Source organism: Gallus gallus, chromosome 3 (assembly GCF_016699485.2).
Source record: "Gallus gallus isolate bGalGal1 chromosome 3, bGalGal1.mat.broiler.GRCg7b, whole genome shotgun sequence".
In the NCBI taxonomy this organism is placed as follows: Eukaryota; Metazoa; Chordata; class Aves; order Galliformes; family Phasianidae; genus Gallus; species Gallus gallus.
In genome coordinates, this window is record NC_052534.1 from 52,055,860 (window position 1) to 52,083,273 (window position 27,414).

Consider the following 27,414-nt stretch of genomic DNA (forward strand, 5'->3'; position numbering starts at 1 on the left):
CATATTTGTCAGCTCAGCTGCTCACCCTTTACCAGTTAAAATTCTGATGCTTAGGGGTGGGTTCATGTAAAAGGATATGTCCATACACAGTTTGCAATGGGATTTAGTTATACTTAAAAAAAAATAATGCACGTTCCCTTTCCTACACCATGAAGACACAGTAATTCCATCAAGCAAGCTGACAGCTTCATAAATTACTACAGAAAAGCTCACTACAATTACAGTACCATCTTTAAGTAGATTTGAAGTATGTGCTTGTATACATTTTAGACAATCCTGCTATTGAATCAGCATTTACGGAAGATGCCCTGCGTGCTGGGCCTGGACAGGGGAGCAGGGGCTGGAAGTAGCCCAGGTGCCCCTTAAATGTCTTTATTCCTGGAGGTCCCTGACCAAATGGACAAGGTGGTCCTGTGGCTTAGTGACGTGGTGGGTGGTGAGAAGCTGTCCTGTCATCAGAGAACACATTGAGAACACACTCAGCTTTTCCAGCAGAATTTTCCATTATCCCCTAGTGGAAAATGATGATGCTAAGAGCACCATAAACCCAGCAAATACATAACTTCCTTTCCCTCTTTCTTTGTTTCATGCTGTATTTCTTGTCACTACTTCTGCTCTGCTCTCCATTAGTAACAAATGACTTGTATTATCATAGTGCTTAAGAGGTGTAGTCACAGATCAGGACCTCTTTGTGAAAATAAAATCTTTCCACCAAGATACCACCAAGATATTCTGTGGTATCTTGGTGGAAAAAATGCCAGAAACATCATAGAATCACGGCCAACGCAAGCGATACAAACATCAACTTAAAATCAGCTCTGAACATGAATAACTCAGTCTCAGCATCATTCACTGTCACATTTTTGTTGATGTTAGGAGCAAACTTAGAGCTACCCAAACATTTAAAAATTACAGTGCATTGCAGTTTCACAATTTGGAAGAAACACACTGCCACTGGAGAAGCAAAGAGAGGCAGCACGTTCTGGTCATGGGCTAGAAGACAGCTGAAATTCTTGACTATGTAGGAACAGCAGCTGATATTACTGGGTATTTTATAAAGTCATCAGCAGGGAAGAGCCAATCCTACAGCCTCGGGAGAAGAGTACTATGTTAAAGGGTGACCCAAATCATACTTGACATCTAACACACCTAAAGCAAACTGAATAAGTGTAACACTTAAGAGTAGTAATTCAGAGACAATTCGGCATCAAAAGGTTAGGCAATACAAAGAGTATATGGAGCTGAGGACGAAGGCTGCTTTTTCCCACCTTGAAAGCACCACGTTCAGATTCATGCAGGTGAACAGAACACAAGCACTTGTATTTAGCTGTGCGTTAAAAGGAAGTGTCTGATTAGGAAAAAAAAAAAAAAGAAGTGAAAAGAGCCCAACTATCACTGGAAGGCTTGGCAACTATTTCTAGCAGCTCAAATCAGGATTGGAAATTCAATATTGTCCTAAGTAAAGTATGTACAGCATCAGGGTTCAACAAATTCACTTTGGCTTTACTTAATCTCTGTAAAGTTTTCTTTTTTAAACTACTACCAAATGTTTTCCTAGAGAGGGAACATTCTGTGATAGAGCACACGTCTGTCTCCAGCAGTCCCTGGGAAAGAGAGCCATCTCTTAGAAAGCCCATAGGGATACTTCAGGAACAGCCACTCTCAGTTCCTGCCTGCTCAGACTGCTCTTCACGGTGGACTTTCATTCGATGGATTCAGCAGCTTGTGGACAGCACAACAGACAGAGCAAGCTACTTATCCATTAATTTAATGTAATTAATAACTCCACAGATTCACCCACAAAGAGACAGGCAAATGCCGAGTTCCTCTGGCGGTGTTTGCACTGGGGTCTTACTCCAGGGTTCCTGTGCTCCCCAGCACTCTCCACTACCTGACTGCACTGCACAGCCTCACCTGAGGCTCCTCCAGCAGCAACTTGCCTCCATCAGAAAACACCACCTCCTCCAGGGGAAAAAAAAAAAAACAAAAAAAGCTGGAAAAGCATCATTAATCTTCACTGAGTATTTTCTTCTTTTAGATGGAATAAAATGAAATTAAAACCAGTTGTTAACTGGCTTTCTTTTAAAACTCCTGTCTACAATTAAAAATAATATATTAAACTTGAGCAGCAGAGGTATGCATGATATACCTAAAAGTTGCTTGGCAAATCTTATATTTCATACCTATAAGAATAGCAAGTCACTAGGAAACGGCTCTCTAAAATTTCTCACTTAAAAATAAACCAAAACCTTCCAGGTTCATGTTTGTGAAAGGCAGTTTGAGAAAACAGCACTAGGCTGTGAAACGGAGGGCTGTGTCCACCAAACTGAAAGATCCCGTTTACCTCCCATGGCACAGCTTATGGCACCTACCATAGGAGACAGGGACAAGGGAGACTTAGGTTAGATATTAGGAAGAAGTTTTTCACTTAGAGGGTGCTGACACACTGGAACAGGTTGCCCAAGGAGGCTGTGGATGACCCGTCCCTGGAGGCATTCAAGGCCAGGCTGGATGTGGCTCTGGGCAGCCTGCTCTGGTGGTTGGCGACCCTGCACAGAGCAGGGGGGTTGAAACTCGATGATCACCGTGGTCCTTTTCAACCTAGGCCATTCTGTGATTCTATGATACCTGGAGCTGGGGAGCAAATCCCTGCTGTAGAAAGGGCTCTTATCCAAAACCTACGATATTCAGCCACAGGGGAGCTCTGTGAGTGCTGCAAATTCTCAGCCTCTCTCAAGTCCCAGTTCCTCAACCGCTAAAGGTTCTTTATATCTAAACCCAGAGATTGCTGCCAGAGCTCTTGTGCTTCCATTTTAACTGATAGTAGATAAGGAAACATTTTGAAAAGTGTCACAGTTGTCTTAAAAGTTGTGCTACAGAAATTTACAGCAAGAATAGAATGTAAATCATAAACCAATACTGAAAGCTTTTACAAGTATTTGTGACTGTACACGTGTGTATCTCTCTCTGTGGGACTCCAGACACAAATCTTGGGTTAGAGATAGAAAGTTCCTGTCAGTATGTCAGGAAAAACAAAAGCAAAAAAACCCCACCATCAGTAGAACACCATCCATAGCTGTGTTGAGATAAACTAACAACTGGCACTCACACAACTTCACAGCAAGCTACTGGCTAGAAGAGGCTGCTTGTAAAGGACTTTGCTGTCTCTTATTGAACGGTCATCAGGTGCACTGCCCCGGCATTACCCGCACTTCCCTTCCCTCTCACCCCAAAAGCATGCCTTACTCCTTCTTCACACTCTAAAGAACGATGTCTTTCGGTTTGTCTTAAAATCTTGCTACCCACATGTAAAAAATAAACCTGCCCAAAATGGACGAAGCACAGATTGATGTATAAAGAAATTCAATAAGACAAAATAAACCTCACTAGATTTGCAAGCTTTCCTTACATTGACAACCGGGCATGCAAGAACTGCTTAAACCAATAAAGCACAGACTACATGCTGGTATTTATTCATTTATTTTTTATGAGATTGAACTGCTTGGTATTTATTTGTTTTTAAGAAATGGATGATTTAATTAGCTTTGCCTCCTCTGTTCTTCCTTCACTCACTCCTCACCCTATGTGCAATTTACTGCCTAAAAAGAGAGTGAAAAAAAATCAGAACGTAGCAGTGGGACTTCTGGCCCCACAGATACAGAGGGTGTGTCAGTTCTTCGGGGTTAAAAAAAACCCTGATCTGTGCCATCAGACACCTCTGTGCTGCTGAAAAGCCAGCGAGGCTCAGTTCTGCCCTACTGGTTTATATTCCTCAGGGAAAAAACAGGTTGCCAATTATGCTAAACAGCAGCACTCCCATCCAGGGGCTGTCATGATGTAATTACATTATCTGTTAAACCACAGGCACAGTAACAGAGATGTGGGAGGAGAGAGGAGTTTGTTGCCTCTGACAGACTAAAGGGACAGTCAACCACAACACAGGGTTAACTCACTACTTATCTGCAGATGTAGTCTTCCATCACCATGAACTCGCTTAATGAAGGACTATTTTTTGGTTCTTCTCATCCTGTAGGGATGTTCCTCGCAGTGTTTTCCTTTTGCGGTTAAGCAAACTCTGGATGTACTGCAGGCTGCACAACAGGGAGAGATGTTTTCTCTACAAGGACAGCTGGCTGAAAGATGGGAATGCAAAAATCCAAGGCCTGGCTTTGTTCAGTTCTGCTCACTTAGTTATTTGCTCTATGGCTTTCAGTTCACCAGGTCTTGCAAGCTCCATTTGTAGTGAGGACAGGGGATGACAATATTGAATTGCCACAGAAGGCCATTTTCAGGACTGATTAATGCTCATGGAACACTTTAGAGTTGGGAGACACAAATCTTCCTAGTCCATGCCAGGGTGATGAGCATTCCTTAATTCCTACATGCTAGGAGATCACATGCTGTGTGATCTCTACCTAAATCTGTGGCTACATCAGCAGAAAATCTTATATCAGCTTGAGGTAAGGTTTCAGCAAGCCCCACTTCCTCTGCACTGACACAGCCTGGGAAGTGCTTGCTGGGCTGGGCTGAGCAGGGAGCAGCCTCTGGCTAAGGGATGGTAAGCATCTGGGGGTAGATGCTGTGAACAACACTTGGCTTTTTAAGAGCCTAGCAATTTCCAAGCTATGTTTTGTTTTACTTTTCCCTGTGGGAATGACAGCTGCAAAGGTCTATTTTTTTTTTTTCTACCTTCTTATGGCATGATCCAAGAGATTCAACACTGATATTAGATACTTTTCCCCCCAAGCCAATTTTAATTACACATTTCATACTAAGCTACAGGTCTTCCAGGCACATCACATGTTTCAGAAGTAAATTGTTTGTCTTGTCTTGTCTTAGTGGGTCTTACAGAAGTTTGTCCTCCTTCTCTTCTCCTTGCTCACCTCTAGCAGAAATGGTAAAACTGAAACAGCAGGAGGAACACTACCAAAGGGGAGTTAAGGCAGAGGTGTTGCTGTAAGTACTCAGGATGTTTTTTCCATTTCAGGTCTCTGAATTCTCCCAGGCTTTTCCAACAAAAACTTTCGTCCTCTCTTCAGAATCACGTTCATCGTACAGTAAACATAATGGCGTTGTTGAACAATATGCTTTAAAAGCCAAGCACCATGGTCATGTAGTTTCTGCAACACTTTGTAGTTAACATCTCTCTCTTTCCCCATTGGCTCACGTTCTGCTACTCTCTACAACTTTCCCTTCCAACTAAGGCACAGATAATTTTTCATTTCTCCTTGGTGCTTGTCCAGCTCCTGACAACTTGGCTTTAGCCACAGCTTTCAAGTCATGTTATTGTTCACTCACACAGCCTCTTTCATGTCTCACCATCAGACCTTTTATGTTTCTTTCACTTTCTGTGTGTCAAAAGTGGCAATACACGAGCAAGAAACAACAATAGCATTTTCTTCTCAAGTAACCAAGTCTGGTATTCTCTTAGAAGACTGGATCAGCCTTCCAAAACTTTTCACTTTGAATATTTAAGCACTACTCTACAATTAGTGAAGTTGTTTTAAATCACGTGGATTTTTAATACCAATCATTAATACTAGCATTTTTATTGTTTTTATGAAACGCTTGAAAAATTAATCAGAAGAGGAGAACCGTGCATGATCATGTAACACACAGGACAACAAAACCACTACTCCCTTCTTTGTATCAACATAAAAGAGGCCAGATCAGCAGTGTACTGGAACACCACTTCACATTTTCAGAACAAGAATATTCTAAGCATCTGTGCCAAAACCAACACTTCCTTCCACTCAGAAAGGCAATAAATCTACCAAACTGAAAGAAACAAACCAGCAATCTTCAGACACATTGAACGCATTTACAGGACAGGAAACACACAGCCAGTTTTGAGTTATTACCAATGAAATAAATTATAACACATTATGTATGTATAATTTAAACATGCCCAATTTCTTGGCAATGAACTGTTTGGTGATTTTTTTTCCTCATAAAGACAGCCAGTATCTAAAAATCGTTTCCCACCAGCTTATAATGACTTTAAGCGAACACGCGAGTCTAACTACTTGACTGTATCCCACTGAATCAATGTGTTTCATAAAGACACAATGAAAGTGTCGTTTCTTTGTTGACTCATCCAAGATTTAAGGAGTTAAAAAAAAAAAAAAAAAAGCCCACAGGAGATCAGCTTTCAGCCTTGATGACTTCATATTGTTTGTTATGACAGGTAAGCTTCAGGTAAGTTGATCTCAGGGGGCTATAAACAAGGAAAGCAACTGGGATGAAAGCAACAAAGCTGATGGTCTCTCCCTCTTCATAGTCGCATCATGTTTTTATCTCAGGATGCTACTGTACTGGTTAATGTCACTTGTTTGGTGCCCAAACATCAGAAACCGCCATGCATCCATTAAGAAGCAGAGGCTGGCGACCTACAAGGCACATTGAGTTTTACCACAGCCTCATGGGTCAATAAGCGTTGGTTAAGACTAAGTACCACAAGCTTCTTACTCCCTACAGAGCCTGCAAAAAACAATCAGGGGCGCATTAGAGCATAACTTGGGCCTGCAGCATCGTGACTTTTCCATGAGCTGCTATGCCTTTTGTTATCTGTGAAACAACATACAATGGCTTATATTTGTGTCTGAGATGCATCAATGGAGGCTGCAGCTTGTTGAAGACAAAGATATGAGACTGCCACAGAGAGCAGCCTTCCCGACTCAATTTCACTCATGGTAAGGGATATTTTTATTAGATAAGGTGGCTACCAAACAGAAGCTTGGATCCAAACCACTTTCTGTTGCCTATCCTTGCTCTGAAATCAGAGGCAGAGGGCAAGGAGAAGAACTCAGTGGAAAAGATCCAGTGAAATGACAACGATTTCATAACCCCTCAATAAAAGTCTGGGTTGCAAACCCTACAGATTGTACCAGTGGTGACAGATCTGATAGATCCCCAGTCAAGAGTTAATTTTCTGAGCTGAAGCCTCAAGCATTAAAGAGAAATTCTTAAGCCAGAAGAAGAGTCCCTCTGTGACTGTAGGTCTTGCAAGTAATATGGTCACAGTTCAAGCTTCATGGTCTATCACAGTCATTCCAACTGTGCAAATTATCTATTTAGCTTAAATTGATAAATACTAGAGATTGCCTGTATTTGTAAGAAATGATTTTCAAAATCTAAAAAATGTGATTTGTTTGTAAAAAGCTTAAAAGCCCAACCGACTTGTAAGGTTTCCGCAGCATTCTTGGACTTATACTGTGCAATGCATTAAAACATCCAGAAAACACAAGAATGATTAAGTAAAATACTGAAACAGGGGTAGTCTGTCTGCACAACCACCATTCACTGATGCTTTGGGTGGTTGGTCAGAGTGAAGATGTTGCAATACTAAAGAAAGAGCATGTTCTCAGGGGTGGGGGATGCAGGTTGAGCTTTGGGAACAGAACTGGCTTTCCTTACAGTGTCAAATGTTAGGATATGTGTATCAGGCTAATTCCACTCAACAAAATACCACTCAAATTCATTGGAATCGAGGGCAGGAATCAGAGTAGATAGAAAAAGGCAACATACCCTTTGTTGGTTCTGTCTTTTCCCATAAAACTTCATTTTCATAAATGTATCATTGACACGGGCTTCCGCATTAATATTCAGATCTGCCAAGTAACTAAGTGTTATCACAATTTTGTAGTGACATATAAACATAGAAGCGTATCGTCCAACCTGTGGATACGTAACTCTTTAGCAAAACAAAGCAGGCAGCAAGTCATTGTCTTGGCATTTTTTCTCATTTTACTTGCATGCAGCCTGACTGCATATCCTAGACTACCATACAAATGACAGAGGAACCTAGACCCTCATTTTTCCCCATCTTTTTTTCCCCTCCAGTTACACAGGTCAGCATGGCTGTTTAAAGCAGTGAGGAAGCACAAAGGTAAATAAGACTTGCACTTTGTACAGAGGCTTAATTTGTAGGTGCCTGAAAACCAAGTCAGGGGCAGAGCAAATTCATTCCTATGCAGCACTCTTGTATAAAGCCTTTGAGCAACTCAAATCTGAAATCATATTTCCTAATAATGAGTCTCCACATGATGACAGAGGTAATTGCATTGCCTGCACAAATTGCTAGTCCGAAACACATCATCAATATCATTATGTGGCTTGAAAACAGATCCGACCAAAGGCTTATCAGCAGTGCCAGCAAAACTGGATTCTGTCTAATCAAAAGTACAGACAACATTCAACTGCTGTTACCAGAGCCATTCTAGCATCACTGGAAACTTCTATCTCTGTTTTTCCCTACGCCTAGCGCTGGCCCTGCACAGGCTCTCAGATGAAAACCCCCTACCACACTGTCACCATTCCCATCAGAAAGAGCACAGGATCAAGAATCCCACTTACATCAACCAGAGAAGTCAACAAAGGGACACTTCAGAATCCACATGGGACTGAATGTCACCTGGTCTGGGCACTTCTGTGGATCAGAAGCATTTTTCTAGCCATCATTACGACTGAAATACAATGGGTGAAAAATAAGTTCAGGCAGCAGATTGTTTGCTGAGGTACTTTTAAAAAACACGTCACTGATGGTTCTGAAGCATTAAGTGCGCTCTATTTTTTTAATCATCACCAACACGTTCTAAAAGAACGAGAGTGAAAAATAAATCCAAACCCAGCAGTGACTCAGAAGTATTATTCAGTTACGTTACCACTTCACTTTTTAAATCTAGAAAATCTAGAAAACCTAGAAAAAATCTAGAAAAAGGGGTGTCCAAAATGAGTTATGAATAACTGTTAGTAGCCAAAACTATGAAGAAAGGAATCAAAGTCCAAGCGTTTTCTGCTTTTAATAGATGGGACTGTGACATGGCCCAAGCACCGATGAGGATTTTTCCTCCCTGTTGTGCCTTGATGATTCCAAGCAAGCTATCCCATCTCCTCAGTTTTCCCATTTAAATCCAGGAATATAACGAAGAGGGCTGGAAAGAGTTCTGAAACCTGTGATGGGAGGGGCCACCTAAGAACAAGGCATTATTATCCTGGAGCAGCGAGCAAGCTGAGGCCGAGGATCTAGGACGGAAGGACAACTGATCCAAGGGGCGGCCGAGATCCAACAGAGGCAGATCAACTTTCAGCACGCCTTAGCGCAGGGGGCTCGGGAGGAAACGAGAGCTCCTGTGAGCTTCTGGGGGAAGTATCAGGGTGGTCATTGGATGACACGGCTCCACACAAGCCCTGCCAGCTTGCCAGGCTTTGCGGCCTGGCCAGCGCTGAGCTCCTTGGAGTCTGTTCTCGCTCTCTTCATAGCAGAGGAGGAAGGTGATGATTAATGCTGCGAACAGGTGATTAGTGACTACCGAACACCAGTGCATGGAGGCATCTCAGCCAGCAGGCCTGACATGAAAGGTCACACATCCTGGCAACAAAACGTGGAGAGTTCGTCATCTTTGACGCAGCCTCAGAGCAAGGAGAGGTGATACACTGCTCTGGGATCTGCTGAGAGCTGGCCCTTTATATTCATACAGCGCAGTACTTTCACGCATATGCAGTCCCTGTGGTGTGGCTGCTCCTCCATGTTTTCATGAGACCCCTGCTCTCTGCCACGTCCCTGATAAAGGCTCAGGCCAAATGAGTTCCTGCTGCAGCTGAGGAGCTCAGCCTGGCCAAGCGGCTCCAACTGCAGCAGCACGTGGGGCAGAGTTTTGCTCTGGATGGATCACAGAGTATAGCGCAGCATCTACCAAGGTTGCAATACATTTTACAAGCATAATGTTCGAAAAATCTGCGCAGTCCCTATATATAGTGATTCATTTAACATGCTCACGATTGGATCTTTCCTGACAGCACAAATCAGCGTGTGGTCGTGGGCACTGAGCCCTACATTTACAGCAGTCCCTATTATTTTTGGTATTTCAGCTCACAACACAGAAGGATCAGTATTTTAAAAGGTCTAAGCGCTTGCAGCTCCCATCAGGTGAACTTGTAGCAACTCAGTCCCATCTGAAAACAGGGCCTTTTGGGCCTTTGACTAGATACCTAAAATATTCACTCAATCACCCCAAATTCTGGGGCAAATTAACCACTTAATCCAAATTCTGGAGCCATCACCATTGTAGTCCCATCTAACATGGGTAAGGTGAGTAAAGAGTTTCCCAGGCTCGTGATCCACACAAACTGAAAAGTGTTGGATGCCAATTTCGCAGAAACTGAGAACAGCTTTCCCCTTACTTATAACTCTTCCACAATTCATAAAAGCATAAAGAAGAGACTAAAAAGGAATAGGATTCCCAGTGCAGTGTTACAACAGCTCAGTCTCAAAGTCCCAATCAATGTAAACCTGGGAAACAATACGGAAGACAATGATCTCTGCCAAGAACTTCCTTTGGAAGTGTGGGTAAATCACTTAGGGCTTCTCATCAAATAGGACTTGACATTCTGGCTGATTACCTCAACCTCCCACTCCAAAGTGCACCAATAACTGAAATAACCAGACAGTAGGTGTGTTGTGAGTAGCTTAGTGCTTCTGTAAATGCTTTGAGATGTCCTGCTGTAAAGTACAATTATGTCAAAATTCTTCCATTTTGAAAGGAAAAGAAGATGGAGGAGAAAAAAATCAACCTCATTTTGTTTCCTTTAAGAAAGATTACCACAAGGGCTTACTGGCATCTTCACATTAGCGGTGAACCAAGTCAGGACAAAAATTTAAGCCTACTGCTGACTATCTCCATGCCCAGCTCCATAGGAATAGAAGCTCTTGCTCCAGAACAGTACCTTCAGCACTGCTCAGAAGCAGCTACCACTGAAGAGTGCTACTGGAATAACCTCTCCTCTTGGACAAGCCCTGAAATTGCTGCACTGATAATCCATTAGTTTGTATACCAACACCTGGAACTGCTGAAACAAACATTTGTTTTCCTTTTCATATCAGAATTAAGATAAGGTTGCCCAGTAAGGCAATTACGATTCCTCTGCGCAGATGCAGGTGAAGCTGCTGGGTATTTTTTGTCAATTAAGAGGAAATCCATAATGCCAAGAGAGATGAAAAAGAGCAGTCTGAGAAACATGTTAACTTTTGACCTATGATAATTGTTTCACCGAGTGCCAAAATCAACAAACAAACGGGATCCTAAGAGCAAACTGCTTTCATCTCATGGGGTGAGCTGGGTGGGAAATGGTTTTCCTGCACTGTCAAAGTACATTTTCATGTCCTGGAAAAGAACTTCTGGTCTGTAACAGGATGAACTCACGCCTGAAAATTCATGCTCTATTTCTGCAAAATGTCTAAGACGAAAGGAAGTCCCACCCTCCCCACAGTAAACAGGCCCAAGGACTATGCACGTTGTACATGGCCCTTGCAGACCAGTGCAGAGATCCAAAACCTGCCTCCAGCTGAATGCCACTGGGGCAAGAGGTTCTGAGACCTTCCCTCTGCAGCTTGCTCCTGCCCCTCTGCACACTGCTCTGCTCCACAGATTCCATGCTGCACTGAGCGACCTCTCCACAGCACCACCCATAGATGTGTTTATACCATAAGTTTCACTAACTGATGAGACAGAACTATTAGAAGAAGAAGTCTTTTTTTTTTTTTCCATGCCAACCAGTTGCACTTTCACTTGAGGACTCTCAGCTCCTCCCCAGTACTGAACTACTCAACAACAAATCCAAAAGGAAAAAAAAAAAACCAACAACAAAACCACAACCCTCTTTTCAGTGCACAACTCTTATCTTTTGATAAGCTGTTGATCAGAAAGGAGAAGTAAAACTTTGCACATGATAGCTGATAGCTCCTAAATGCACTGAGCCTCAGTCAGTGAACAAGGAGGGAGAACTTTAATCAAGTCCTGCCAGGCACAAGACAATCACAGAAGAGGAAGGAAGATGAACAAGGACAGCATAAACTCATCCTTTTCCACATATCTATGCTGTCTTGCTATCACTGGCCAATTCCTTTCCTTTGTTTATCTTTGCAGACCATAACAAATAAACAAGCTTTAGAAAACTAATCTAAACAACAGAAGAATCGGACCCAAGGGGCAAAAGGAGCTATGGATTGCACGTTGGGTCCCCACGAACAGCTAAAACCTACTTTGCTGTCCATCTCCCCATCACAGTTTTGGGAAGAGATTCAAACCCTGCTTCTCCTTTCGATAACATGGCTGATGGCAAACACCAGGGAGAGAGCACTGCTCTCTGGAATACAAAACCACAGTTCTTCCTATCAGCTGCACAGAGCTCTGCGCAGACTGTAGGAATATACATTGCCAAACTGAGAACTTAGTTTTACAGCAAGGTCTCCGTCTAGCACCTAGCCCAATGGGAAAGTGTCATCAGGACCTTGGCCTCTTTAATTGAGTTTATATTTCCCTTTCCAAGAGTAAAATACTTTATTGAAAGTAAATCCTGGGAGGGAAAAGAAAAAAAGCAAAAAGAAGCACGACACTGGATTGTGTCCATTTTGAGTACTGCATCATATTGTATCACTCTTTTGGGAAAAAGTCTTTTATTCCACCATTCTGCACCACGCCACCTTCACTCGATCAGCTCAGCTGAAGGCCCTGCTGTCATCTACCCGCACTGCCCCTCCTGTGCGCAGCCAACAGCCCCACTGAGCCTTGCATGGGCACAGTGAGGGCACGACAGCAGGACTGCAACTCTTCAAAGCTGGCGTGTTTGGGGAGAAAAATGGAGCCAACAGGCGGGTCGCTTCTCACAGCTGCTTTTGTTTGGCTCGTGAGGGGTCTGAATGCGCTATTGATTCCCCCGCACTAAAACAGATTTGTAGCTCCTGCGTGTACAAGACAGGGATCTCCTTCAACTCTAATCTCCAGCAGCTGTCAAAGACATAAAGGGCTTGTGGTTGGCCGGCGTGTCAAAATCAATGAAGATTTTAGGACTCCTTGCCTAAGGGGAGATCGGTCTCCCTTGGAAGTGACAGCAGTCAGCCACTGACCTGACTGGACCAGGCCACCCAAACTGTGCGATGTGTGTTCAGGACATACTGTGCAACAGTGCAGTGGAAGCACATGACTGCGCCTCCCAAGGAGCTGTGCCACCCTTACCCTGCCTGTCCTAAGGGTTGCCATCAACAGAACTGGAACCCCAGTGGGTCGGATCAGATGATCTTAGTGGTCTTATCCAACCTTAATGATTCCATGGGACTGTGGCTCTGAACCACAACCCGAAGGCTCTGTCGGTGTCTAGGCAAAGGCCCACTGCTCTTAGAAGAGTGACAGTTGACAGTTGTTTGGCAGCACTGTGGTAGCACCACTACGACTTGCACTGCCCAATAACTGCCTCTTATTGCTCCAAATGAAAACACCGCCTTCAGTTAGGAAAGAACTGGAAGTTGACTTTTTTCTTTTAGTTAAAGCTATGGATCCAGCCCAATGATTGTCCAGTTGCACTCCGCAGAGGGAACACAGTCCCCAGGGCTCTTGTTTGTCAAAGTACAGGCCCCTTCCCAACCCCTCAACACACATTCATGCACAGAACAGCCTGGACACCGCTCGGCGCAGGAAGTCCAGCAACCACTTGCAGCCAGTGCATCTGTTTCCTCACAGCTGTTTCCCCAACGCCCACCTTGATACAACTTTACTACAGGGTGAGACCTTCAGCGTGGGGGGAGACTGACTGAAAATGGTCACATTTCTCTTCCATGAGAGGTGTGGCAGAAGAGATCAGCTGTGTTTCTTCCTGGGATGGGGTGACCGAAAGGCTGGGCAGCACAGCAGGGCTTTCTGAACGTACAGGTGAGAATGTTGGAACTCTACCCTGAAGGATTCACAAAGAAAAGAAGGGAGAAAAAGCAGGCTAGGTGCTCTGCCTCCTGGTTGGTGGCGCATCCCCACGTTATCAGCAGAAAGAAAAGAAAGAAATAAAGCTCAGTCCATAAGTGACATTCAGGAGAAATAAAATCTACACGAGGTTTGAGGCGTCAAAGAACGAAACGTGCAGCGTCACTTTGGCAAGAAACTTCAGACCTGGCCTTAATGGGCTTTAATTTAATCCAGACCTGGAATTACTGCTGGCTCTCCCTGCCATGGCTGCGGGGAGGGCCCCACCACACCGCTCCCCGGTAACCAACACGCACCGGCTCACCCCACGCGCCTCCAAACCGACCCACCGAGCGCTCTGCATTGCCTTCAGAAAGTTAAACCACAAATAACTCCGGGAGAAATAATAATAATAAAGAACTTCTACTCGCACACTCTTTACTTACTTCCAATAAATAACTGCTTACACATAAAAGCGTCCCGGAGCCAAAGCAGCCAGATGGGCGGGTTACTAACCGCGCTGCTGGGCGAAGTGCCAGAGGTCCTTCCCCCCCACGCACCCCCTTTCTTTTTTCTTTCTTCTCTCCTCCTTTCCCCCCTCCTCACCCTCACGTCCCCATGTACCGGCGGGCCCGCGGTGCGCGGCCGCCCCTCTCCGCCGCCACTCACCGCCGGCCGGCTCGGGCAGCGTGGAGACCGAGGTCTGCCCCATGGCTCCGCCGGGACGCGTCCCGCCGTCACGCCGCCCGCCGGGCGCGCAGCCTCCGCCGCCGCTGCTTCCGGGGGGCCGCGGCGCTCCTCGGCGGGGCCGCGCCGCCCGCCGGCTGCCCGGGGGCGGCTGCGGGCCGGCGGCCGCCCGTCATGCTGCCGGGTCGCGGTCCGAGAGCGCCGGCGGCCGCGGCGCCGCGCCCAGCCCCGCTCCCGCCCCCCGGCGCCGCCTCGCCCCCGCCCCGCGGCTCGGCCCCTCCTGGGGAGCGGGACGGAGCCTTCCCGGGTGGGAAAGGGAGCGGCGCCGCGCTGTGCGCGGCCGGTGGCAGGAGAGGACTTGTTGGTGAACTCATGGGTGGGGGGAGAAGCAGAGAGATCCCTGCGCGGCAACGAAGTTTTTGTTTTGTTTTCCTTAGCGCACGACTGTAATCTAAGCCAGTGCTGGGAGCTTAATCCGAGAACAAACAGGTAACTGTTGGCTGGGGGAAAAACAAAAACATCCCGAGTGCCTACCAGCTATTAGGTTAGGCGTTAGGAGGAAATTCTTTTACCGCGGTTGGGAGGGATCTCAAAGCCCACCCAGCCCCGACCCCACTGCTGCAGGCAGGGTTCCCCCCACCGGCTCAGGCTGCCCAGGGCCCCATCCAACCTGGTTCTGAGCACCTCCAAGGATGGGGCACCGCAGCTTCTCTGGGCAGCTTTGCCAGCACCTCACTGCCTATTTCAATTCTAGTTTCGGGAAGATAAATACTAATGTATAACATTAACAGATTGTAGGCGTCATATTACATAGAATAAGAAGATGAAGCTTCTGATTACAGAAGTTTACCCCAAATAGTATTCTTTTAAACGAGAAACAACCTACTTGCATTAGAACACTTACAGGTCTTACTAAGGAGATGGTTATTTGTGATGGACAAGATGCTGGGAGCACCCAGCACTACCTCCGTAAGTCCTTTAATCAGCTTTTGTAAAGTGCACGATATTAAACACTTTCTCTTGATCCCAGGCAGGGAATACTCATTGAATACAGAAAACAGCACTGAACTATAGAACAATTATGTCTCCTTCTGCTTTATCTCCTGCCTGGAGATGCTAAAGGTCAACACGTACATCTCTGGCTACTTCAGTCATAGTTGTTAATGGTCATCAAAGGAGAAACCAATGGCACTCTTCCACTTCAGTCCTGCTGTTTTAGCTGTTAAATTTAAGAATTCAGCTTACGGATCACCAGTGAGAGGGAACAAACCCTGAATCCTCAACACCGTGTGAGCAGACATCTACCAATGTCACCTGTGAGAGAATCCAGAAAGTTGGAAGCAACGACGTATTGTATTTCTCGTGTGTAGAGCTGTGTTTATGCAATTGCCTCCAGATAGAATTCTGACGTTCCCTATGAGCACCCAAACAAAATACGTGCATTTAGTCTCCGACTGTCTGGAGGCTTTCAATCTTCAGTACGATAGAAATATTTTAATCTGTGTATTAAATGTCTTGCCGCAGTGGCATGGTAGTTGGCTTTCAGGACAGTCAGAGGAAGAATAGCGTCTTCATGACTTCAGAACTGTTTGTAGAACATAAATACTGCTCCTGTACAAATGGCTAGCAGGAGATCACTGAAGCGAATGTAAAACTTCAAAATAGTTCCCAAGGGAGAATGAAATAATGCACAGCTTTTAACCTCTCTCACACATCAAAGAGAAAAATTCCATCCCCTCGGTAATGCTTCAAAGACAGCTGTATTTCAATGGGCTTATTCTGCTGGGACGGACCACAGCAGTACATGACCTACAATATGTAGGATGCTGTTGCCCCATCTTTAGAGCTCTGTAGGATCGCGTTCAGTAAAGAAGCATTAAAAAAAAAATGAATTTGTATTACTGTTCCGTCAGTTACCAAGATTAATTCATGGCACTGAGGGTGAAGCTGTAATGAAGGGCCACCACATTTAGTTGCAGGATTCAGAAGGCAGGACTGCCAAAAGCATTCCATCTTATAGGAGGAAAAAAGTATTACTCAGATGATTACAGAGGCAAACCAAGAAGATGGCACTGAGTTCAGAACAGAAATTATCCAGCCAGGTAATTCCTAATTCCCCACAGATGGACCTTCCACACAGCCCAGTGAAGGGGGTCTGTACAGAGCAGCTCACTGAGAAGAACCTCGTAGTTCAGCCTGTATATACGGCAGCTAAGCTTCAGAGCCTTCAGCCAGCACAGTTAGCACACAAATGAGAACTATTCTGATTGAGACAAATGATAGAGTCCTTGGATGAGCTCTGCCCATAGAGCAGTGCAGCTGTTGAGAGACAGGCAGTGTGGTCCTCACTTATGAGCAAACTGCGGGGATGCACCTTGCTCAGTATGAAGGTGATCCCCTGAATGTTGAGCTCTCAGCTCCTCACCACCATGCACAGGGACAGAGCACAGCTGGACAAGCTCCTCCATGGCTATTTGGCACCAGCAGTTTTCCTCTCTGCTCACAAACGATCTGCAATAGGCTATGCATTGACAAACTTGTTTGCTAGCCTAAATTATTCACCAAACACTTTGTAAGTGAATTTCAGGCAGTGGGAATCGTGTAAACAATTCCTTGCTGCAGCAGTTCAATAATTTATTACCTGGGTTGTGTGTGAGGCACCCTCATCTGCATGGCTTCTTTGTGCTGTCTGACCCATGGAACTAGCTGCACCTACAGGGAACTTCATAGCTTCATCAATATGATTTTCAATGATGGGTGAGGGATGCTCTACCCACGTGATTTTAACACCTGATCTGTAGCTTTCGCTGTATCCTTTAATGGATGTTATTCATATTAAGGAACTGCCTGATGAGTTGCTGTAGGGAACAATTCACTTGAAAGTATCTGGAGCCAGTTGCTCTGTTTCACTTCAGCAGACCTGACCTATGAAGAAACCTTCTTTTACTTACACACTCAGAGGGTTTCAGAGGGTTTGGGGGTATTATTTCACATCTACTGCTTTAAGAGCTAACAGCTGTCCAAAACCTCATGAAACAGCAGAATTGGTGTAATCCAGGTTTTGGATAATTTCTTAGACTGATTGTGCAAAATGATGAAAGATGAGCAAATTAACTACAGAAGTCTTTGCTTAAAGCACAGAGGGCACCTGGCGTACCAGATCCCATCCCAACCCTAACCCTACACCGGACATTCCTGAAAAAGCTGAACAATCTAACAACAGATGGAATGACATGCTGTCCAAACTCTGTAAGGTCCCACCCTGGTACTTAATAATTTAAATGTTAGATTCTGGTTTCAATTTTAAACTGGAACAGGTTGCCCAGTGAGGCTGTGGACGCCCCCTCCCTGGAAGCATTCGAGGCCAGGCTGGATGGGGCTCTGAGCAACCTGGTCTAGAGGGAGCTGTCCCTGCCTATAGCAGGGGGTTGGAACTAGATGATCTTAAAGGCCCCTTCCAACCCAAACCATCCTGTGATTCTGTGATTCTCACACTCTTCCACATTTTTACTACTGACAGTAAGAAGGACTATGGACATTCACGTTGCGCCCAATGCCCCCATAGCTGCCTGTTGCGCTGATCTCAGCAGTGCAGTGACAGCGCTGTGATGGCACAGCAAAGTGTTCCCTTTCCAAACAGAAAACAACTGTCAGAAATTTTCCAGTCAGGCATGTGTTTATCACCAGGTATCAATTTTGCCCATGGCTCCAGATTTATGATGAAAGACAAAGAGGACCGCATTAAAAATTATAAATAGCTTTCTGCCTGTCCTAGTTCAAGCCACCGGGGAAGAAGAAAGTGATGACGTTAAAACACCGTCCTGGGTTATGGAATTCCTCAAGAGTCGCCCTTCTGCCAGGTTTCCAGAGGCTATGGCCACTGCAAGTTTGTATCTGTAGTTACACTAAATAGGGTGGATGGCCCCCATTGCTTGATACAAGCAGGCCTAGCCCAAACAGAATCCATGTGCAGCTAGAAGCTTCTTCCTACCCTGGGGTATTGCTTCTCCCCTTCCATCTTTTCCCCACAGCAGAGCTCCCAGCATGAGAGCACACAACCTCAGCACTGCAAGAAGGGCTCCCACAAGCTGCACCGGCTCCCTTGGCCATCTTTCTCTCTCCCCTCTGTGCTTAATGCCTCCTGGCTGTTGCTGCTGCAGCAAAGCCAAGTTAACCAGGAGAGCTTTCGTGCTCCCCAGCCCGTCCAGCAGTACCTCTTCCCTCCGGAGAAGTCAGCCATGATACCAGTCCTGCCTCACTAACCATTTTCCTTAGGAAAACACAGCTTTCTGTTCTTCAGAGCATGTGTGGTGGTTGCTGGCTGCAGCTCTCCCTCCATGGCTCCAAGCTTCTTAATGAATCACTGCTTTTTGGCACCGGAGCAACATAAACACGTCATTTGGGATGTCTTTGCCAAACGCACATACATGTAGAGCAGATTTTAAATGACAGAAAGTGAACAATTTAATGTAATATTCAGGCTGCATAGTTAAAAGTTGCAAAGAACGAAAAAAGACAAACAGAAAATGCAAATCTGAAGGCCACAAAAGTGCCATCAGCCCAACGGTTGGGCTCACGCGTTATGTTTCATGGAACATAAGGAATGGGTTTTATCCACAGTGCATCAGCTACAGCTCCCAGCAGGAAAAACAGGAACAGAAAGCAGTGGAGGACTGGAGGATCACTGATCAGCACGGCTGTTGCACACCTATCTTTTTTTCATGCCTTCAACACCTTGACTTGCTCTTACTGGCTTCAGTGATAATTGAGAAAACAATAATTTTCAGAAAACTGAGTGCTTGGCACAATGGTTTCCTTCGCTCCACTTAATTCAATGAGATTTTGAAATGAATTGAAACGTGTTGCTGGATTATAATTAGCCCTGAAGGGCAAGAGACCACAGGGGACCGGCTCTTTCCCTTTAAATGGGCAGCTGTAAAGGCACAATCTTAAACAATATCCTGAACACCGGCAACGTTTGAAAGCTGGCCCTGTGCCTGATTAACGGCCAAGAGTTGGAATAATCTCTGCCTTTGTTGAATCAAAGTCGTTCCCTACAATGCTAGTTTACTTCAGACATCTCGAGGCCAAAAATACAACTTTCAGCCCTCAGTTTCATTTCCCCCTTTTTTTCTACTACTACAAAAAAGATGGTTCCTTTTTTTTCCCCTTCAGGGAAAATGCAATTTTTCCACTCTCCCATGACTCAAAAACATCTGAAGGATTCTTCCTCTGAGCTTAAGAAAAAGAGGGGGAAATACTTCACCTTTTGGCAAAGATACAGAATGGAAATTTCTGACTCAAAAGAGGATTTAAAAAAAAAAATTATAAGAAGCATGTGAAAACAAGGGGTTATAATGGAAACTATTTTCATAGCCAGCTCTAAAGTAAGCACTTCTGTTCCAGAGACACATGGTACTGATGCAAACATTGATTTGATCCCAAAATCCCTAGCATGTTAGTGGAATCCGGAAGGGCTGCAATATTAAATACACCTCCAAATATATGTCAGACATCTCCCTGTGCCTGGTCCACTTACTCTGCACAGCATGACGCTTTATGCTTCATTCATTAGTGACTAGCAGGCCAGCGGCGGGGCTGGGCTCTTTCCTGAATGGTCTTCTGCAAGTCAGGCCTTACTATTCCCACTTTGCAAATACTGAACCCATATCTACTTCCCACGTGCAGCACTCATACGGCATATTCTGTTGCAGTGTTTGAGCACCCCGCGCCGGTCCTAGGGAAGTACTATTATCCACAAGGTCAGATATCTGCATTTCATCGGGAGTGCTGTGGGGAGAAGCGGTGAAAGCACTGCCAGGTTGTGTCATCCGGGGACAGATCTGCTCCCCAGCGCAGGCTGGGCCACCCAGGTGATATTCAGAACAAAAAATTCCTAAATCTCTGTCTCAACCTCACTTTCTCAGGGGTGTCTGGCTGGCTACAGAAGCAATGAGGAGGGTATGGTGCTCAGCTGCATTTCCTTGCTGGCAAACTCTGCTGGCTGCTGTCTGTCTGCTTACTTCAGCTGCCTCAAGGCACGTAGCGTGGCCCTGGGCAGTTTTCTTCTGTGGCCGCCACAGGAGAGTACCTTTTGCACGTACCGCAATTACAGCCATGTTACTTGGCCTGCATCTTTGCTGATCCATTAGAAAAACCCACAAGACAGAGGGGTCTAATGAGTGTAAAATGAATCTCCTGCTTTTGTGCAGCCAGATGATATGTGTATTTTTTTAAACTGTGGGTCTGTGGCTTTTGCTCAAAGTCCTCACCTTGCAGTGAGGTGCCAACAGTGATGGAAGGCTTCCCCAACAGGGATCTTGCACAGCACGCAGGTGTACCTGAGCCTATGCAGAGCACTGATCCAGGTTGGCTCTCCTGTGCCAGGCTCAGTGCAAGCTCCCCACCTCTTGGTCTTCAAAATCAGCCACCATCTTTCCGGATTTTCAGCAGTTATCCTAATTGCTTGTAGTATGCTTGTTGATACATTTTACCTAACAGCCTCTTCTCAAGCCATCCTTGATGCCGGGAGGTGCTTCCACACTGCTGAATGAATGACGGTGGACAGAGAGGATTACAGTGGCTCAGGCTTTGCACCCTCTACAACGGGATGTGAGGGAACACTGCTCTAGTAACCTGACAGAATATCATTGGAGAAGGCTTTCTATTCCTAATGAGACAGAAAGCCTGGTGAGCTTTGCCTTTTTTTTTAACCCTACACATAGAGTCATAGAATCTTTAGGTCTGGGAGATCCTTAAAGGTCATCTAGTCCTATTCCCCTGAGTGAACAGGGGTACCTACAGCCAGATCATGTTGCTCAGAGCCCTGCCCAGCCTGACCTTGAGCACCTTTAGGGACAGGGCATCCACCACCTCTCTGGGCATCCTGTTCCAGTGCCTCACCACACTTAAAAGCTTCTCTGTTATGTCCAATCTAGATCCCCCCTCTTTTAGTTTGAAACTATTTCCCCTGGTTCTATCACCACTGATCCTGCTAAAAAGTGTCCCCTTCTTTCCCGTAGCTCCCCTTTAGACACTGAAAGGCCACTATCAGGTCACCTCGCATCCTTCTCTTCTCCATGCTGAACAACCCCAGCTCCCTCAGCCTGTCCTTGTAGGAGAGGTGTTCCATCCCTCTGATCATTTTTGTGGCCCTCCTCAGGACACCTTCTAACAGGTCCACGTCTCTCCTGTACTACACATCTGGGCGCAGTACTCCAGGTGAGGTCTCATCAGTGCAGAGTAGAGAGGTGAGGCCACACTTCTTTGGATGCAGCCCAGGATACAGTCAGCTTTCTGGGCTGCAAGGGCACATTGCTGACTCATGTCCAGCTCACTATCCACCAGTACCCCCCAGTCCCTTTCAGCAGGGACATTTGGTGTCTGTGTGCTGACTGTTTAAATCAAGTGTGAATCTGTGAGTCTGATTTTGCTTTTTAAATTCTCATGCATCGTTCATTTGCGTGCTGGTGGCCAGGGGAACCAGCATGCTTTAATTTGCCAGTCCTGGGGGCTTTTGTGCTGATTCCGACCATTTTTAGCTCAGGTTCATTCAGTTACAAAGCCCACACAGAAGGAAACTAAACAATTAAATGAGATGGGAATGTTGCATGGTTCTAGTGGAAAGTGCTTTTACCAAGACTAAACATCAGTATTGCACTTTTGTTTTACTACCTGCTTAATACAGCGGATCATTAATGCAGCACATTTCAGTTAGTTAAAATGAACAAATTTCATTAAATTAAAATTCAGAGCCATCAAAGCCAGATGGGATATGGAGGGGGGGGGGGGGAATTGCAGAGACTTTAGAGCTAATGTAAATGTAATATTGTTGTTTTCAGCTCCAATGCAATTAAATAGGGCTGACAGAAGCTTTCACAAAAAAAAAAAAAAAAAAAAAAGAAAGAAAAAAAAGAAAAGAAAAAAAAAAAAGAAAAAAAAAAAGTGCAGGAAGAAAGTCTGCCTGTAAGGGAAATCAATTTAAAAGAAATTGTACTTCAGATATTTTCATGGCTCTGTGGCTCGCTGAATTACATTCCGGCATAAAAGCTGCACTGCTGGTGTGGGAGAGCTAGCACTGAGATCTTTACTGGTATGTTACTTACTGGGAGAAAAATGACTTAATTTACAGTGCTTACTGCAGGTATTCGAGTGCCTAACAAAATTAGCCCAGGCAGCCTCATTCCCAAAGGAAGAAAATGCACATTTTTGAGAGTACAGCCTGCCTGGGGAGCCCTCGCTGCCTCCTTTGCAGTTCCCAGTGTCCTTGGGGGCCACAGGTAGGTGCAAGGCGCAGACCTGGGCCATGAGAGGGCTGCCCCTTGGGTGCTGCCAGCAGCTCTGACAGAATCACAGAATCATTTGGCTTGGGAAAGGTCTTCAGGGTCACCAGACTCAATAGGGCCACCAAATCCAACCATCAACCTCACCTACTGAGTCCCATCACTAAGCCATATCCCTACTGCCACATCCACATGTCTCTTAAATCCCTCCAGGGGTGGGCATTCCACCACTTCCCTGCACAGCCCATTCTGATGCTCAAACAGGCTCTCCATGAAGAAATCCTTCCTGAAGTCCAATCTAAACCCCCCCAGTGCAACTTGAAGCCCTTTCCTCATGTCCTATCACTTATAACCTGAGAAAAGAGACCAGGTTCACTAATTGCAGCACAGTTACATTTAGCTGTGGGGTTTGATCAGCAAAATCCAGCTTGGGATTAAGCTCCAGTGCTTTCTGTAAAGTTCCTGGAGCAGTGCTATCTCATGTAGGGCTTTCCTGTCACAGGGGCATGTGATGATCAACCCCTTATTTTATTGCTCTGAATAACGTTAGGAAGAAAAGAGAGAGGAAAAAAAGAACAGCTAAGAAAGATACCTAAGATCACTCCATTTCTTTTTAAAAGCAGTTGCTGTGTATCACACGAAATAATTGTTTTGGACCAAAATAGCAAGTAAAAGTCTATATAAAATCTCGCCTAACCAGATGATGTACCAGGTGGAGGGGGGGGGGGTGTTCCCAAGCACCCTCAAGCCCGCATCCCACTCATTTAAACTCCTAAAATGCAACAAGATGTCGGAGTCTTCGTTTTCTCATGAACTCCACAGCAAGTATGAAACTTGACCTTGATTCATATACGGTGATAAAAGCCAGAGCCTGCAAATTTATGAATGTAGCTGGCAGCCATTAAGCGCATTATGTGGAGGTCAGGCTGATGGTCCCTTTTTGTTTATTCCTCTTATTTAATGATCCGCTGCTGGAGACGTGCCAAAAACTTTCAGAGTGTTTTACAACTTATTTACGTGACTGAGAAGTGTGCACTGCTCTTTCCATCCTCATTATCCTGGCATGCTGAAAATAAACCGGAGTGCAGAAGTGGCATCTGAGGAAAACACAGAGGGTGTGGGGTTTCTTTTTAATGCGAGCTGAGAAAATGATGCCTATCCCTTTCTGAAGCAGCCTTTTGGTTGAGTGACAAAACAGGGCTACCTTCATTTTGTGCAGCCACGCTCCACAGAAGTCAAGTATCTCAGCACAGGATTAGGGCATCTGGCTCCAGGCAGACCTCCACTCATTCCAAGATGTGGTGTGGTCATGGTTTCACCACTGTCAGAGGTCGGGTATGCAGATTTACCTTTGCTCAGTGACCACTAGCTCTATGCCTTACAAGGAAGACCCTGTCTATGGATGTGGGGTGGATGATCTAAAATACATTTACTTAATAAACAATTTTGCTTAGGCCTACTATATCTGTGCATAGATATGCTAAGCTAATGCAAGTCACTTGAATGTTGATGCAGGAGAAAAGGTACACATTTCCTACTGCAACTGGCACTGCTGAAACACTGTGTGGCCAGATGTTTGTGTTACAACATCCTGTTACTCCTAGCAAATGTCTACAGGTCTGAATAAGAGTTCCAGCAGAAAGGGCTGGTGTCATTCAGAACCATGGACTGGAAAAGTGTGGAAAAATATCGCAGAGGTCTGTTTACCACTCTCATAGAGAGAAAATTAAGTATTTGAACGTTGAGGTATTCTGTTATTAAACCAGCCAGTGAAGAAATTCTGGTGCAGGCAGCTCATAGGATTCTGGTACCTATGATATGGTACGATAACATTTATCATATGACAAATAATTGTCCCTGCAAGTTGAAGTAACTGGATCCACAATTCAAGCAAGGAATTTTTGGTTCATGTAAGTTATCTATTAATACTGGATCACTAATGGACATCTCACCTTATTAAGAAAAGGTCATACCCTCTACAGAGTTACTTCAAACTTGTCTGTCTGTCAGTTTTCACACTGAACACCACTGTCTGACAGCTCAGCTTTCGAAGTGCTGTGGCATTTTGCACCTCCCAGCTTAACACTCACTAAAATCTGAGCCAGTCTAGATGACAAAAGAGAACCTGACAACCTAGGAAGATAGAACATTTACATGAATTGTCTCTAGCTTGTTACTGAACTGCCAAAATGAAAGCTGATCGTCACTCAGTGCATCCTTGGTGCTGTACCAGTGAGGTCACTGAAGTGTATTTCAGTGACAGTGAGCTTTATACCTGATATATCAGAGACAACTAGCAGACAATTGTGATGCTTCTGTAAGCATGCAGAGCTCACTCTTTCCCTCCCTGGCACTTTCAGCTTCTGCTCCTGGCCAAAGACAGACAAGGGGATCCCGCTGCATGGGGCACCTTCTGAGGACCAGGTGCATTCTATTAACTCTTCCTCACCTCCAAAAACAAACTTGAGTTTCCTAGGACGGTAATTCATAGATTTTCTAATTGCTGTTGATAATATGCCTATAACCTGCAGTATGCTGCATAGATGCTGCACACACACAAAAACCATATCCCTGTTATAATGATAATCGAGCCTCCATGAAAAATCCACTACCAACATTAGATTATGCTCTTCTAGAGAATAAATGTATGTATGTGATTGCCAAATTACAAAACATTTGAGAAGAATGCAAGTGCCACAGTTCCCTAGGCATAAAATCCATTCTTTCCAGGAAGTTTTTGAGTTTCGAGGGCTACAGCAAAATTTCTCGTGCACTATCTTATCAAATTTGCCCTCCTGTGTATTTTTGATTGGCCTTTTGAAAGCTGACACAGCTTCTTACATTAGAATTCAGTCTAAGCAACCAGAACACTTTTCATGCTTCACCACTCACTGGTTATTAGTGTAATCTGCAGGAAACAACATAACAATAGAGCATTGTTTCTGAATGTGAGCAAAAGGTTAGAACAACAGCCTACGCTCAGACTTGGCCTCTTGACTCCTCTTCCCTTTGAGATGAAGAAAGCAAATGTTGTGTGTAGTAACTCTGAGGCTATTTCCATTGTGCTCAAAGTCTTTCATACCGCTTTCTATAGGCCAGAAGAGAGTAAGATATAAGAGTACTCTTGCCCTGAAAGCACTGTGTAGCTGAAACAATGAGAACTATGGGAGCTCACCAGCTGTGAGGTAAGGCAAATCTCTGGCTTCCTGACAGTGCAATACTTGAGTACCTCCCAGCACCCAGCAGACAGATCTGCCACAGTCATAACCTCAAAGCCACCAGGATAGCTGTGTGAGGAATTATTCCCTCTCAGAGAAGTGTAGCTAGACCCACAGACACTTGGTTTCACAGTTCTCAGCTCCCTCCTTCACCACTGCCTAACCGCGGGGGCACCAGAATTACCTATATAGTGAACCTTTCCTCCTTGATACTAAAATGTCCATTTAGGGGAACCACCGCAGCTGCCTGAACCATAGTAGTGCCTTATTAGCACTTGGACCACTGGATAAATGACATCCAATCCCTTTAACACTGCTCTGGAGAGCGGCCTGAAGACAGCATTTCTTGAGGAGCCTGTCTGTTTTCAGGTGATAACGGGATACCAAAAGAAAGTGGGTTTGGGGGAAAAAGCCTGTCATTAATGAATCTTATCCTCTCTTGTAGGGGCCTGCTTTCTCTAGACAGTACAGGGACAGGGAGTGAGGTGCCCTGTTCTTTAGTTATGAACCTGACAAGGGGTGCCTCATGGCTTCGGATTCTTGGGTGACAAACAGGGAAGGGCGTTATAAACCTGACATTAATGGACATGAGCATTTCTCCTGATGTCCTTTTGAAAAAATAAAATTTAACCAAACTCTTTCTCATCAGAACAGAAGAGAAAACCATACCATCTGTGTAAAACAACAGTACCAGACCAAAGAACTGGTTCCTTGCAGTGTGAAGAGCAGCACCAGCAATTTGCCTCCCAAGCTGCCAGACTCAGGCAGCGAGCCCTTCCTACTGGGCGAAACAGCAAAGTGATTTTTATCCATGGCCCTCACTGCAGCCCTCTATGTGTTCCAACTGCACTGCCAGGCTGACAGCAACCCTGAGAAATGAGGATGTTGCCTGATTTCAGATACTGGAAAAAATCCAAAATCTGCCCTCCGTTGGAGCAAGTGGTGATAATTGGTTTAATTGGTTCTGGCTTACACCCATCAGCCCCACTTGTTAGTACTTAGGCATAAAAGTAACATGAGTTAATGTGTTGCGCAGGAACCCTGGCCAGTGCTGGCTCTGTGATAATGAGAAAGAATTGAGCATCTTTCATTTAACTACATGTGCACTGAGAAACACTGTAATGGGCATTATTTCAAGAAGCCTTTCTCATGCTGAGGAGGTGGCCAAGACTTGTACGTCTCAGCGTTACCATACTGTTGTGTCCAACAGCCAGCAATTAAGGCAGATGTGGGTAGCTTCACTGGAAACAGGGGCTTTATTAAAACTGGAAGGAGGAATTAGGAGCATCCTTCTTGAGGCCTTCTAATACCTGGGGCCCCTGACTTCCAGTCTTTTTAGCAGCCCATTGGTTGTAACTTCTGAAATATTGTTTTTCCCCTCATGGTCATCAACAGTTACCTTTCTTATTCTAATCTGAATCAGCCATTACCAGTATTTCTATGATATATATATATATATATATTTACACACACACACATACACACATATGTGTCACCATT

The 27,414-nt window shown here is 45.0% G+C and overlaps 1 protein-coding gene across 11 annotated transcripts in view; it reads right to left on the reverse strand.

Annotated features, from left to right (window-relative positions):
- PHACTR2 (phosphatase and actin regulator 2) overlaps positions 1-27,414 on the reverse strand; it is a 124,760-nt gene that overhangs the window by 60,191 nt on the left and 37,155 nt on the right. For 2 of the 11 annotated variants that reach the window (XM_040698476.2, XM_015284204.4), the window contains exon 1: positions 14,397-14,502. The exons of 6 other annotated variants lie outside the window; for them this stretch is intronic. In XM_040698476.2, coding sequence (XP_040554410.1) covers positions 14,397-14,439 — 43 coding nt within the window. In that variant the 5' untranslated portion in view covers positions 14,440-14,502. Of the gene's footprint in view, positions 1-14,173; positions 14,276-14,333; positions 14,503-27,414 lie in introns of those variants that run through there. 3 more of the 11 variants (XM_040698473.2, XM_040698478.2, XM_040698474.1) reach the window with 3 other exon arrangements.